The 14,146-nt window shown below is 40.4% G+C and overlaps 1 protein-coding gene across 2 annotated transcripts; it reads left to right on the top strand.

Moving 5' to 3' along the window:
* The first annotated feature begins 529 nt into the window (after positions 1-529).
* Positions 530-12,765, top strand: LOC103597493 (chromosome unknown open reading frame, human C2orf49). Of its 2 annotated transcripts, XM_008581341.1 has the most exons (5): positions 546-695; positions 2,841-3,007; positions 6,222-6,597; positions 8,507-8,580; positions 12,709-12,765. In XM_008581341.1, the coding sequence occupies exons 1-4, from the start codon at positions 594-596 to the stop codon at positions 8,561-8,563; spliced, it is 702 nt and encodes a 233-aa protein (XP_008579563.1). In that variant the 5' UTR covers positions 546-593; the 3' UTR covers positions 8,564-8,580; positions 12,709-12,765. The 2 variants fall into 2 exon arrangements, with proteins under 2 accessions (XP_008579564.1, XP_008579563.1); XM_008581342.1 differs by lacking the exon at positions 12,709-12,765 and having other exon boundaries at positions 530-695; positions 8,507-11,672.
* Positions 12,766-14,146: the final 1,381 nt, after the last annotated feature.

Here is a 14,146-nt window from a genome sequence, read left to right as displayed (position 1 = left end):
ATTACCGGCGTTTCTCAGCTAGTATTATTTTCCACATGTGAGGTTAATTCGGATGATTTCAGGGAACAAGTACTGGAGCGAGGTTACAGGGAATTAACTAAAGTCTCTGGCTCTGCGGGACTTCCATTATATAGCAGAACGACTAGGGAACAAACGATAAACAAGATAAAAAAGAAAAGAAAAACAAGATAACTTTGGACGTGACAAGTGCCATATTTAGGGTAACATCTATCCGCCCTCCCGCCTGACTCTTTCCCTCAAGGCTGCTCCAAACGTCCTTTGGCCTCTGCCCCTGGACGTCACAGGGGGCGCGACCGATCATGGCCGGCTCCGTGAACTTCGCTCTTCCCTCTCTTCCAGCGAGACTCGACACGCCATTCGTTTCTTGCCTGACATGCCTTTCCTCTCTCTCGCCCCCGGAAGCATCTGCCGGCGGAGCGGGACCCGGCACCCTACCCTGGGGTAAAGAACGGCTCGCAGCACGCGGCGCACGCAGAGTGACGACACACTCGAGTTTCCGCCCGGCTACGTCATTTCCGGGACGCTTCCTTCGTGGAGCCTTGTGGGTAGCCGGCCCGGGTCTCCTGGCGACGATGATGGCGGGTGATGTGGGCGGTCGTAGTTGCACCGACTCAGAGCTGCTGCTGCACCCGGAGCTGCTGTCCCAGGAGTTCCTTCTCCTCACCCTGGAGCAGGTTGGGCACGCCGGGGTGGAAGAGGGCGGGTGGGCCTAGCCCGGAGAGGCTCTTGCTCCTGAGCTCGCCCCAAGTAGCCCTCGGTGAAGACAGACAGTCCCGCTTCAGTCGCTCCTGCCGCTGGGTTTGTGCCTCTCTCCACCACACAGACCAGCCAGGTCTACCCTACCTCTCGCGCCTCGCCACCTGTCCGAAAAAAAGACATCCGTACAATCTGAGGAACCCCTGGGAAACAGAACTTATGTACCTGGGTCCTTGGTGGCTCGGAAAGAGGAGTCCCCGGAGACCCTCTCAGCCTGTGTGTAAACAAGGGCCTGAGGAAGAGAGGGACTGGCAAGAAGCGCAGGAGAATAGATATGGAGGGTGGAAATCGTGGACCATCAGGGCTGGAAAGCTTCTGAGAAATCGCCCAGTTCACACCTTCTCACCTTGTTTAATGATGATGAAATTGAGTCCCAGAGGGATGAAGTGATTTGTTTAAGATCATATCATCTGTAAATGGCACGGCCAGGAGGAGAATTCATGGCTTCTGGCCTTTCATGTAACGCTTGCTAGTTTTTAGCTGTTGTGGCCTCCTATCAAGGGCCCAGATACATGAGTCCTATTCCCCAGGTATTCCTGAAATTCTAAGAAAGTCTTTTTTTCCGGATAGGGGATAAGGAGAGACCTGGCTGGTCTGTGTCGTGGAAAGCAGCAGGAGTGACTGAAGCGGCGAAAAATAAGAGAAAAAAAAAAAAAGTGATGTTTGTTGATAAAGTGATAGAGAGTTACTGAAAGTTTCCTTGGGGCTTTGTGTGGAATATTTTGAATATTTTGTGTTTTTCCATATGTTTTTCTCCTCAGTACCCTAACTTTCTCTAATTTCCTCAAGCCCTCCTGTTAAACAGATTATTTTATTGATGTCAGTTACTGTTTACTAGTGGTTCTCAAGTTTTTTAGATACATCAGAATCACCCTAGGGCTTGTTAAAAAACAGATTGCTGGACTTCATCTTCAGAGTTTCTCATTCAGTAGATCTGGGATGTGGCCTGAAAATTTGCATTTTTAATCAGTTCTTGCTGCTGGTTTAGGAACCACACTTTGAGATCCAGTGCCCTAAGGCCGGTAGCGTGCCTATGAATCCTCTAGGAATGTTGTCCAAGAGAATCCCCAGGGTTTGCTACCTCTGAGTGACTACAGGGTGAAAATGGATAATAGTCCACTGTATGAGAGAAAAAAGAAGTAAAATGTGTTTTTAGGTATAAAAAAGAAAAGGAGTTGGGATAAGTTTATTAGAGGACATATTCATAGATTGATTTGTTTTCTTGTACTAAATACAAATGTTTTCAAGCCTTTCTGAATTGAAGTTGAAGAGCCTATGATCTCATTTCCATTTTCACTTTTCCTTCCTAAATCCAAAGTCTGTCTCCATGACTACTCCTATTCTTATGCTGTATGTTTTCCATGATTTTGAGAACAAATTGGAAAATGAGGGAGAATGAGGTGATTTAGATAGGGATGGTTGGACAATGACCGGAAGCTACTCGAAAGGACCAATGGAAACATGGGTGGCAGGCTGTTTAAAGGCTGTACTGTTATTTCACCAATAAGGGGACTTCAGTTTCCATCTGTAATGCTATCTGAAGTCTTGGTAGTTAACCTCAATTTAAGAAGCACTATATTAGAGGAACATGGGAAACAATATACAGGACGAGGCTGAGACCTCCATCCACTAATCTGATCATAATGATAACAATCAAGGTACCTTATTGGCAGAATCTGCTAATTGTTGCCATTATTAGCTTTCTTTTGTCTATTTTGCCCATGCAGTTTCCCATCTTCAATTCTTTTTATAGATTAAGATGATATTACTGGAAATGGTCTTCATGCCTGATGTGTTGGCTAAGCAGTTGTGGGCAGCAGTCCTTGTCACAGAAGAAATGTGATCATTGTCTTTAATATGAGGCCAAACCTAGTGTTTGTAAAGCTTAACCTATTTATAGTATTGCAGTATCTTATAGAACTTTTAAGCATGTGCGTGATTGTGAAAATGGTTTTATGATTTGTTACTTAAACAGTAATGTTTTACCATGTTAGGTAGATAGGTGGCAAGTTATTAAAATGACAGATGTTGTTTTGAAATTACTTTTGTTTCCTTTTCCACAGAAAAAAATAGCTGTTGAAGATGACATAAGAATAAACAAAGACAATCTTACTGATCTTTATGTCCAGCATGCAATACCATTGCCTCAGAGGGATTTGCCAAAGAATAGATGGGGGAAAATGATGGAAAAGAGAAGAGAACAACACGAGATAAAAGATGAAACTAAAAGGTATTTTTTAGTGGTTCTAGTTTTCATTTTATCTTATATGACTAAAACAGTTTTGGTTTTTCCCCGCAGGTAAACGTAAGTAAAAAAATTCATTTGCTCAGTGTTTCTTTTGTCAAGCAGCAGGTACTGTGCTTATAGCAGTGAATAAAACTGACGAAATTCCTTGCTTATATTTTAGTTGGGAGAAACATAAAAAAGCTAAGTATGTGGTATGTCACATAGTGATAGATGCTAAGGAGAAAGGTAACAGGAAGAGGAATTACAATTTTCAGTAAAATCGCTGGGAACAACCTTATTGAGAAATGACATTTCAGTAGAGAGATAGACCTTTAGGAGGTAGAGAGCAAGCTAGCATTTCAGGCAGCATACAAGAGGCTGGATTAGGAGTATGCACATCATATACCAGAACAGCAAAGGCCATCAGGGCTGGAATAAAGAGTAGGAGAAAAGAGGTATATTGCAGATAAGTGGGAGAGATTTTCAGATCATGGAAAGCTTTGTAAGTCATTGTAAGAACTTTGACTTTACTCTGAGATGAGAAACCATGGAGGGTTTTGTGCAGAGTGGTGACACCATCGGATGTACATTTTAACAGGATCACTGTGGCTGCTGTACTGAGAAGTGCTTTAAGGCAAGGGGAGTGTGTGCAAGGGTGAAAGCAGGCAAACCAGTTAGGAGACTGTTCTGTAATCCAGGCAATAAATGGTAGTAGCTTTGACTAAGGTAGTGGATTTGGTAGGTTGGGGTCTGCATGTATTTTGGAGATAGAGCTAACAGGATTTGCTGAATTTTGAGAGAAAAGATGGGTCAAGTAAGACTCTAAGGTCTTTGACTAATACAGAAATGAAGAGCCTCTCATCTAGCTTCAGGTAAACTACTTAATTTTTCTGAAATTAAAAATGTTTTTCATAAAACCACAAGCAAGTTAATTTCCTTTTTTAAAGAAAATTACATTTGATCAGTGTTGTTGGTTAGTGAGGACAGTGTCCTAAGATCCCTAAGTGATTTAGTTATTGCTTCTGCTCTGTCTGTTTTGCCACAAATGGGTGTTGTTGATCATTATTAATTTCTTTTTAGGTCTTCTTTTTTTTTCTTTGTTTTTTATTGGAGCATAGTTGATGGTACATATCTGTGGGGTACAGCATTGAATATCAATACCTGTGTACAATATGTGATATTCAAATCAGGATAATTAGTATATTCTTCATTATGTAATGTAATTGGTTTTCAGTAGGGCCTTCTGTTTGTAAAGTACTGTCATAGGCAATGCATTAGAGACAGCAGGAGAAGACAGGGAGGCCAGGAGTAAAGCAGAATATGTAGCTCTTGAGTTGATTGGTGGTCTTAATCTCTGGTTTTCAAAAAAACTCACGATTGAGATTATTCCCTAAGCATGAGGATAGTTGAAGAATACGCTTATGCTCACAGTCTTTTGGAAAATAAATTTGTGTACAGCCTTGCCTTTGATCAAGAACACAGTTCATATTAAGCATCATTTTAGCACGATGGTTATAATTTGGTACAGACTATGTGTTAGTGTTAACTTTCATTAATCTATGGGTTATCTTGCATATATCTTTAAATTTACTTTGGCTCTTATTCAGGCACATTAAGGCAAGTAGTCCTAGTAAACAAAACTTTCAATGCTGGTTATACTTTCCTTCGAAGCAAATTTCATACGACAGTTCCTATTAGTCCCTCAGATATCGTTTTGGAAAGAATCTTTTGACTCTGTTTTTAAAATTTGCAGTTTTATTCCTGAATCAGAGCATTAAAGCTGGAAGGATTTAAGAGATCATATTGTATTGTTGAACCATTTATTATTTTATCTATGGAGGAACTGAGAGCCAGAGAAGCGCTGTAATGTGCCCAAGGTCTTTCACACAGAGCTAAGACCAGATCCATGGTGTGGCGCTTCTCAAACTTCAGCATGCCTGGAGTCTTAGATTGACCTCTCACAAGCTTATGAGCCCTGCTCTCAGTCCCTCTGTTTCCCCTTCTCCAATGGCAGTGGGTATACAGTGAACTTATTTTTCACCTTCTGTCAAGTGATGTTCAGTGGTGACCCAGTAATTGGTGAGTTTGGCTAGTCACCTGGGGATCTGGTTGAAATGCAGATTCTGATTTGGTAGTTCAGGTTGAGGCCCCAGGTTCTGTACTTCTTACAAGCTCCCAAGATGATACTGAGGGTGCAGAGCCATGAACCACACTTCGAGTGGCAAGGCTAAAGTGTTCTTTCTAATAACTGGCTACTCAAGTGCTTTTAACATATTTAAAGATTTTTTTCTTACACAAATCTGTTGTATTGCAAGGGATAATGAGTAATAAACAAATGAACACTTAGATTATTTACCTTTATGATTAAGAGTGGAAATTTGATTTTCAGAAGCTAAATATGAAGACTCAACAAATTTTACAGTTAAAATTGTACAAATGTTACAGTTACGATTAGTTTAGAAAATCCCTTGGCTTTAGAGACATTCAGTGGAGGGAATAGAATGTTCTGTCTCATTGTTTATAATTGGTATAGGGGGGGGGGGGGGGGGGGGGGGGGGGGGGGGGGGGGGGGGGGGGGGGGGGGGGGGGGGGGGGGGGGGGGGGGGGGGGGGGGGGGGGGGGGGGGGGGGGGGGGGGGGGGGGGGGGGGGGGGGGGGGGGGGGGGGGGGGGGGGGGGGGGGGGGGGGGGGGGGGGGGGGGGGGGGGGGGGGGGGGGGGGGGGGGGGGGGGGGGGGGGGGGGGGGGGGGGGGGGGGGGGGGGGGGGGGGGGGGGGGGGGGGGGGGGGGGGGGGGGGGGGGGGGGGGGGGGGGGGGGGGGGGGGGGGGGGGGGGGGGGGGGGGGGGGGGGGGGGGGGGGGGGGGGGGGGGGGGGGGGGGGGGGGGGGGGGGGGGGGGGGTGTTGTTTTTTTAACAAGGAAATTCTGTTTTCAATTTTATGGTTACTTAATTTTATGTTTTAAAAGTAGCTGTATCTTGTGTGTACATTGAAGCTAACTTTAAATTCATTGTAAATAAATATTTTAAACTTTAAAATAAAGCACTAGAAAATTATTTCATTTAGAGCAAACAGAAAATTTCATTTACAGTAGTCCCATTTATAGTAAATTAGTCTTATCAATAAATCTTTTTGGTTATTGTTTGTTATCACTTTGAATTCCAGTGAACTGGTTGGCTATTTCAGGTGGTATTTTTCAAAAGCACATCTCTTTGATTTCAGGAGTAGCACTGTAGATGGGTTAAGGAAAAGACCCCTCATTGTATTTGATGGAAGTTCAACAAGTACAAGCATAAAAGTGAAAAAGACAGAGAATGGAGATAATGATCGACTCAAGCCTCCCCCTCAGGCAAGCTTTACCAGTAACGCCTTTCGAAAATTATCAAATTCTTCTTCAAGTGTTTCACCCCTAATTTTGTCTTCCAATTTGCCTACGAACAATAAAACGAAACACAATAATAATGACACTAAACAGAACCATGACTTAATGCATAGGAAAAGTCCTTCTGGCTTTGTGAAGTCGCCACCTTTGACCCCTGTTGGAACTACTCCGGTGAAGTTAAAGCGAGCTGTTCCTAAAGAAGAAGCAGAAGCCCTGGTATGTGTGGGGGAAGTTTCCATGCTAATAAGTGGTGTGAATGATAGACTGCTCAGGTTTCATTTTCCTATGTGTTAGCACGAGGTAGGTCAGCTGTACTGCATGCTGTTCTTGAACCTTTAATGGTCTGATTTTCACATCTCATTACTCGTGTTTGAACCCTGGAATTTTTTTTTTTAGACCAGTAAGGGGATCACAACCCTTGGCACGGTGTGGTCTGCACCACACTCAGCCAGTGAGCTCACCGGCCATCGACCAGTAAGGGGATCACAACCCTCGGCACGGTGTGGTCTGCACCACACTCAGCCAGTGAGCTCACCGGCCATCCCTATATAAGGATCCGAACCCGTGGCCTCAGCGCTACCAGTGCTGCACTCTCCCGAGTGAGCCACGGGGCTGGCCCAAACCCTGGAATTTTTAAATCCATGAAGATTAACTAGTGTTTTTGCAAAAAGTGCACTTTATTTTTGGTTAAAATGTGTGAAAAGAGAGAATCTGCTAGACACTTTTCCAAGATTTTTATCATTTAGTTCCTTTAACTATCTTGGAACTAAAGGAGAAATATTCCTTTATTAGTAATGCTAGAATGTTACGTAATTTGTTCAGGGTCACACATTTATTAAGTAGCATTTGGGGCTTGACCTTAAGTCTGTTTGCACTTACCTTAAAACTACACCAGAATCTTCTTTAAGATTTACCTTTTCTCCCCTACCTCTCAAATGTAACTAATTTTGGAGGGATAGAGGATGTTTGGGGAAATCTATTATGTTGTGCTCTACTATATTAAAGTATTTGGATGCTAGGATTTCATATGCTGGCAAATTTGATACAGTCACACAATTTATTTAGAGTTTAATTTATAAAGTGACTTTATTTTTATATATGTGTATTTGATCTTTCTGTAGGCTTCTGAGAAAAGTGATTTTACTTTTAAACACCTACCAGCTTTGTAGCCATTGTTTCTGTAGTATACTTTGGCTTTATTATCATCTTCTAATTGTGTGTCAGAGTGATCAACATGCAGAGAGGCTTGAACATTATAAAATAACATACCCTGGAAAAAGAAAGCTACCTGACTGGCCCTGAGTTTGTTACTTATAGTGGTTCATTGAGTCCTTTCAGCAACTCTATGAAGTAGGCACTGTTGGTGTTCCTGTTTCACAGATGAGGAAACAGGAACCTACAGAATTTAAATTTTCCAGGGTTCCAGAGTTAGTAAGTGACGCAACTACAATTTGAGTTTAGGTTTATTTGCTCCCAGGGAACACTCTTATAACACCAGGCTGCCTCCATACTTATTTCAGCAACCTTTGTCGGACAGAGAAGGAGGGTGTGGGCTGAGAGTTGAAAGAATAAGCCAGAATTCAATTATTGCAGTGAGTGAGTCTCAAGGATTTTTTTTGAAGGCTCTTAAATAGCATTTCTCTACCCAAGGGAATTTATATGTAGGTAACTTTTCTTACATTGTTAACAGTTTCCACTGACTGGATTGTGAAGGCAGAGGAGATGGGCTAGGCAGGGAGGAAGCAGGTCTGGGGCAGCCAGTGGTTCTCACCTCTGATAGCACGTTAGAATCACATGAGGTGCTTCTGAAAACCCAAAACAAAAAGTCAGCCTCCACCCGTACCTTCTGTGGATTCTGATTTAATTGGTTCTGGGTTAAGGCCCAGACCTGGGCACGTGTTTAAGTGCTCTGGATTATTCTTATATGAAAACATTTGAGAACCACAGAGCTAGGTAAATGGGAGCCAGGGGAGGCTTATTTTTTCTTCTAATCTGAAATATATTCCCACCAGATGGCAGCAGTGATCTATTAATATAATAGTAGTAAACCTTGGCTGTTTAAAATAACTAAGTTATTTTGACATTTCTGCAAGCATAAACTGATTTTTCTGTTCACGTCTTTCAGAATAACCTGAAGCCTCCAGAAGCAAAGAGGAAGATACAACATGTTACCTGGCCGTGAAGGAAAGTTTCCGAAATGTAAATATAACTGTAACTGTAGCTTTTCAAACAAGTTCATATATATTGACAGTATTTACAGAGATCCTGATTATTGTGGAATTTTCTTAAGAGGTTTAAAATAGGTTCAAAAAATAAAGTCTTTCCTTTCCTTCCCTCTCTTCTTTCCTCCCTTCCTTTTTTATTTTAAATTTTTACCCTTTATGCCCCGATTTGGAAAGAATTTATTTTTAAACTAATGGCTTAGTATGTTATTTATATTGACCTTAGTCAGATCGTTAGCTGCAGGTCTGGTATAAAGCAGCCAGTGAATTTTAGATTTTAGGAATTATTCTCATTAGTCTCTTTCAGATTTTGGGGAAACTTGAGATCTTTTTTTAAACTCAAGTATTTTACTAGTTCACCATTTTTATTAATTTCTTTTCCGAAGCAGAAGCATCTAACAGTTCATCACGATATTTTAGTAAGTATTGCCACACTCATCCTCAAGGGTTCACCAAGAAAGGTATCTTGTAGTACTGCTAGAAATTATTCACAATATGCAGATGAAATTGCAGTTCTGTAATTGCTTACGTTGCTTCTTCCCATAAAGGAAAAAAAAAGGGAAGTCAGCGCTTGCTATTGCTCCTTCCCTGAAGTCACAACAGAATTGATTTATTATGAGTTTGCTGTTCAATCCTGTACTTGTTCCATTGTTTACAATGTTCTTGTCATGCAGCAGTCCTACGTATTCTTCTTATGAGCAGTCTGTGATCTCATTCTGTGAGTTCAGCTATTAACTTTCTCCTAGGAGCTTAATCATTTCAAAATGAAGTTGATTTAAAAATATTCAGGCTGAGTAATCATGTTAGAGGTGTGACATGATGGCAGAAAGTTTAGAGAATAGAATAGAATTCTGAACTTGTGAGAGTCCAGGAGGTATAGCAGTGAGGGGGGAAATCAGTGTGATCTGGAGTAGGCAGTAGAGGAGCTACTGGAGTGGAGCACAGGAAAAATGGAGTCCTAGCCAGACAGGGCTCCCCACAGGTATAATGTGGACAGTTTCCCACGGGGGTGTTCCACTCAGAATTATCTGCTTAGGTTTTTTGTTTATTTTTATTCAAGTAGTATTATCACTGCAGTTATATAATGGAAACCACTGGAAAAATAGGATTTACCTTATATTCATGAGTTCTAATGTCTGCTTTTCTGCTATGTATTTCTAACCAAGAGCAAAGGATACTTTATATGCCTTTTTCAATATGTTTTAGAGGAGTCTCACTTTTCTTTTGATGTTAAAACAAGCATTTTAATTTAGCTATTGAATAGCCTTCCGAAACATTAATTCAGCCTTGCAGGTAAGTACATTACTAAGACTTTAACTTTATAGTTTTTAACACTTCTGCCTTTATTCCAGACTATAAGGCTATACATATAAGACAAAATTGATACATACTAAGTGTTGCATAAATTGTTAGTATTATAGTAAGTTGTTAAATATATAGTTATCTGCAGGGCTGATGTATGTAATATTGTTGATGGGCAGCTGTGATCCTGTACATAAATACACGTTAAGGGAGATTTAAAAAGTGCAGATTTCCCCATACCAGACAGCCACCAAAAATAAATAGATAACAAAAAGTTCAGATTTTAGGGTAGAATGACAAATTATATTTTCTATTCAGTTTTCCCCTCTGCTTCCTTCTGCATTTCTCTCTTAGTTAAGAGAGAGTTAGCCATATGACAATTTTAAGTCAGTGGGAACTTATTTTTAGTTACTCAGTGAAATTAATTTTTAATTTGTATATTTAACTTACAGAGTAGGTTGGTAATAACAGCTGAACTGTGTAACATTGTTGCTTCAAATTGAAGTCTATATTATGAACATTCAGAATCGGTTCTCATATAGCAGCATATTATTGAGCTATTTTGAGTTTGACATGTGGAGAAGTGCTAAACTGTGTACTGTGTATTGCATAATCCCACCATCTTCGAGTGCTTTGCCTTCTGAAGGTGTATGGATACAGCTTGTCTTGCAGTGTCTTTCTCCACATAGTGAAACATGCTGAGTGATGGGAATCTGGAGCAACAGCGTTGGGAGTCTTACGTTTTGAAGTGTTGTTTTGATTTGCTTGAAAGGTTAGAGGGACTTGATTTGAATGAGGAGCAACTTTGGAATACCCTTTACTCACTAACAAGGGTTAATATTGTTGCTCTTGATTCTATAAGCCAATAAAGCCAGCTTTTTTTATTGTTGGGGTAGGCAAATGTGTGGCATTAGAGTCAGTGGGTGGCTTGTGAGATGTAGTTATTATATGCACTTTACCACTTGCTGCCGTTAGCAGGTGGTCCTTGTTCTTCTTTTCCCTCTTTGTTCCTTGTTTTTCATTTTTTCCCCTTCCCCATATGTTTTCTTTCTTTCCTTCCATTCTTCCTCCTTTCTATAGATCCTAAGCCTCAGGCTTATGTTTGCAAGTCATATTGCTTGGCCCTAGTTATTCACTGAGGGGTGAAGGTAGGCTGACCCCCAGTCCTCTGCATTTGAGGGATCATAGACTGCTGTGTGATTTCTGGAAAGTCTGCAGCACCAGGGCACTCAGTTGCTTCCCAATGGCTGTGAAGGCAGTACACTTTTCCAAAACAGCCTTATTAATTTAGTCAGCCACCAGGCACTTTGGAAAGTTGGTTCAACTGTACTATGAGGCCATAATATATTTGCTAGTATTAAAATTCTCCAGAATTGGAATTATTATCTGAAATAATATTTTGGCTGACTTGAAAGACGATTCTAAAACTGATCTAGAGACTCATTCAATAGCAATGACCTTTTTAAAACTTACATTAAGTAAAACTGCCAGTAGATTAAATCATGTATATATGTAAGAGCTTCCTCTATTTACTACTGTGGAACTTCAGTAATTTTTAGAGGCTACAAAATGGTCAAAATGTTTTTACATGTGCTCTTTTATTAAATGCTTGTGCAGGTTTTGTAATTCAGTACAGAAAAGTTTAACCTTGTAATGTACGTTTTTGTATGTAAAAAGTCTTTTAAGTAGCCTTATCCTTATTTAAATAAATTGAATAAAATTATCTTGAGTAGATCTGTCATTCATAAATAAAATGGAAAAATACTCTGTAATGACTTGATCTGTTTTTATTTGAGTAAACTATATTGGAAAGTATCATTCTTTATAGTACAACCTCCTCTACCTGGATTGATTGGATTAGGCATGATCCAAATAGACCAGTCACATCTTGGGGCCCCTGCTGTGGATGGGAGGGGTGAGCAACTAGGGTGGCCTGCTGTTTGGGATATCGTGGTGCAGCAGAGGCTGTCACGTTGACCACCAATACGCCTTGAGGGATGGAAAAAGGAATCCCGCAACCTTCCCATGTAATAAGTTTTCTTAACAAAATGGGACAAACCAGAGATTAATTGAGAGATTGTGTTTGGAGTGATCTGGAAAAAAATTTCTAAACTGATATCTTTTTTTCTTTTTCCTCTTTATTTATTTAAAAAAAATTTTTTTTAATTTGTCAATAAGCAATGTAGTTGATTTTCGTGTCCCTTTACCAATTTCTCCTTTTTCCCCCTCTAAACTGGTATCTTAATGTTATTACATTTGGAGACTGAAGCTCTAAATTAAGAAACTTGGAAAAGACTAAGGTAACTTTCTACTTTGAATTTAAAGAATAGATCCTTCATTTTTTGTTTGGATTGAAGAGACAAAAAATCTTGTTTCCATTTAGATTGTTTTTACAAAAGTGCATTTTACTAACTGAAGTACTTTACTCTTTTAATTGTTTAATAACTTGGTATTTCCCTATTTTGGAATAAAAAATAAAGATTGCCTCTATATCTGTTGAGTTCCTGTTGTTCTAGCTCTTGGAGGTGAAGTTCCTGCTCCGATATAGGAGACCCACAAGTGAACGATGATATAATGGGTAATCACAATGACAGAAAATAAAACAGGGTCATGAAATGGTGAGGGACTGGGGGTAAGATGAGAAGCCACCTTACATGTAGTGGTTAGGAAAGGCCTCTTTTAAGAGATTTTATTTTAGAGGGAGCATGACTAAGGGACAGCTGTGAGAAGCTTTCAGGGAAAGCGTCCTACGTGTGGTCAGTTTTAGATGGCTACATACTCTGTTTTGCTCCTCCCTTCAAAGGTGGAGTCTCTTTCCCGTTACTTGAGCATGGACTGGCCTTCTAACTTGCTTTGATCGGGTAAATGCTTCTACTGTCACTCTTGGACTCCTGCTACATCCATGCAAAAATGACCAGGCTTGCCCACTGGAAGTCCACGGCCCAGCCAGCAGCCGGCACAGACCTGTGACCGCTACTCATCTCTTCCCACTCTAGCTGCCAGAGGGGTGGCTTGCTGCATGGGTGTCCCAGGTGAGATCAGTCCAGAGTGCCGACTCAATCGTGAGTGAATAAAATGCGTATTGTGTTAAGCCACTAAGTGTTGGGGGTGGTTTGCTACCCAGCAGTAGATAACAGGTACCAGAAAAGGGCAAAATGTGAAAACCCTAAGGCTTACTATGATTTTAGAACAGAAAGATGTATGGATCAAGTCAATAAAAAATAGGGGCGAGGGTAATGTGAAATGAAGTCAAAGAAGGTAGGCAAGAGCCAGATTGTGCAGGACCTTAAGTTGGCCATCTGAGGTAAGGACTTTGGGTTTGATTCTAAGAGCAATTGGAAGATATTTGTTAATGCTGTTCTGACTTAACCAAGCAATCAGGTTAATAAATACGACTAGTTAAATAAGTATATAATAATCCTAAATAACCTTATTTCCTCTAGTAAGATTATCCAAGTTTTGTTTTTTAGTTCTTCTGTAAATAGTTTGAACTAAAATATTTGTTTCTTGGACTAATAGTTAAACTCTTAGGAGACGATAAAATACTTTACTAGTTACAGTGAAAGGCAAATATTTTTAATAAATATAAAAACACCATATCTATCAAAACCTTCTGTTATGTTTATTCTGGCCTGCTATGTAATTTTTAAATAAGCTTTTAAAAAGTAAACCTCTTAGAACAGTTTTAGTAGATTTATAGAAAAATTGCCAAGATAGTACAAAGAGTATATACCCCACACCCAGTTTACCCGTTATTAACATACATTAGTATGGTACATTTGTCATGATGAGTCAGTATCGATACATTATTGTTAAAGTCTATAGTTTATTCAGATTTCCGTAGTTTTTACCTAATATCCCTTTTCTATTTCAGAATCCTACCCAGAATACCACATTACGTTTAGTTGTTATGTTTCCTTAGGCTCTTGGCTGTGACAGTTTCTCAGACTGTCCTTGTTTTTGATGACCTTAACAGTATTGAGGAGTATTGGTCAGGTATTTGGTAGAATGCCCCTCAATCGAGATTTTTCTGATGCTTTTCTCATGATTAGACTGGGGCTATTGGTTTTGGGGGAAGACCACGGAGGTGAAGTGGCATTTTCATCACATTATTTTGAGGACTTCACTTCTGAGGTTAACATTGTTACCTGGCTGAAGCAGTGTTTGTCAGATTTCTCCATTATAAAGTTGCTCTTCCCCCTTTTCATGCTTTGCTCTTTGGAAGGAAGTCACTTAAGGGG

Source organism: Galeopterus variegatus, unplaced genomic scaffold, assembly GCF_000696425.1.
Source record: "Galeopterus variegatus unplaced genomic scaffold, G_variegatus-3.0.2 Scaffold2332, whole genome shotgun sequence".
NCBI lineage: Eukaryota > Metazoa > Chordata > Mammalia > Dermoptera > Cynocephalidae > Galeopterus > Galeopterus variegatus.
This window is presented reverse-complemented; position numbering and strand designations above follow the sequence as displayed.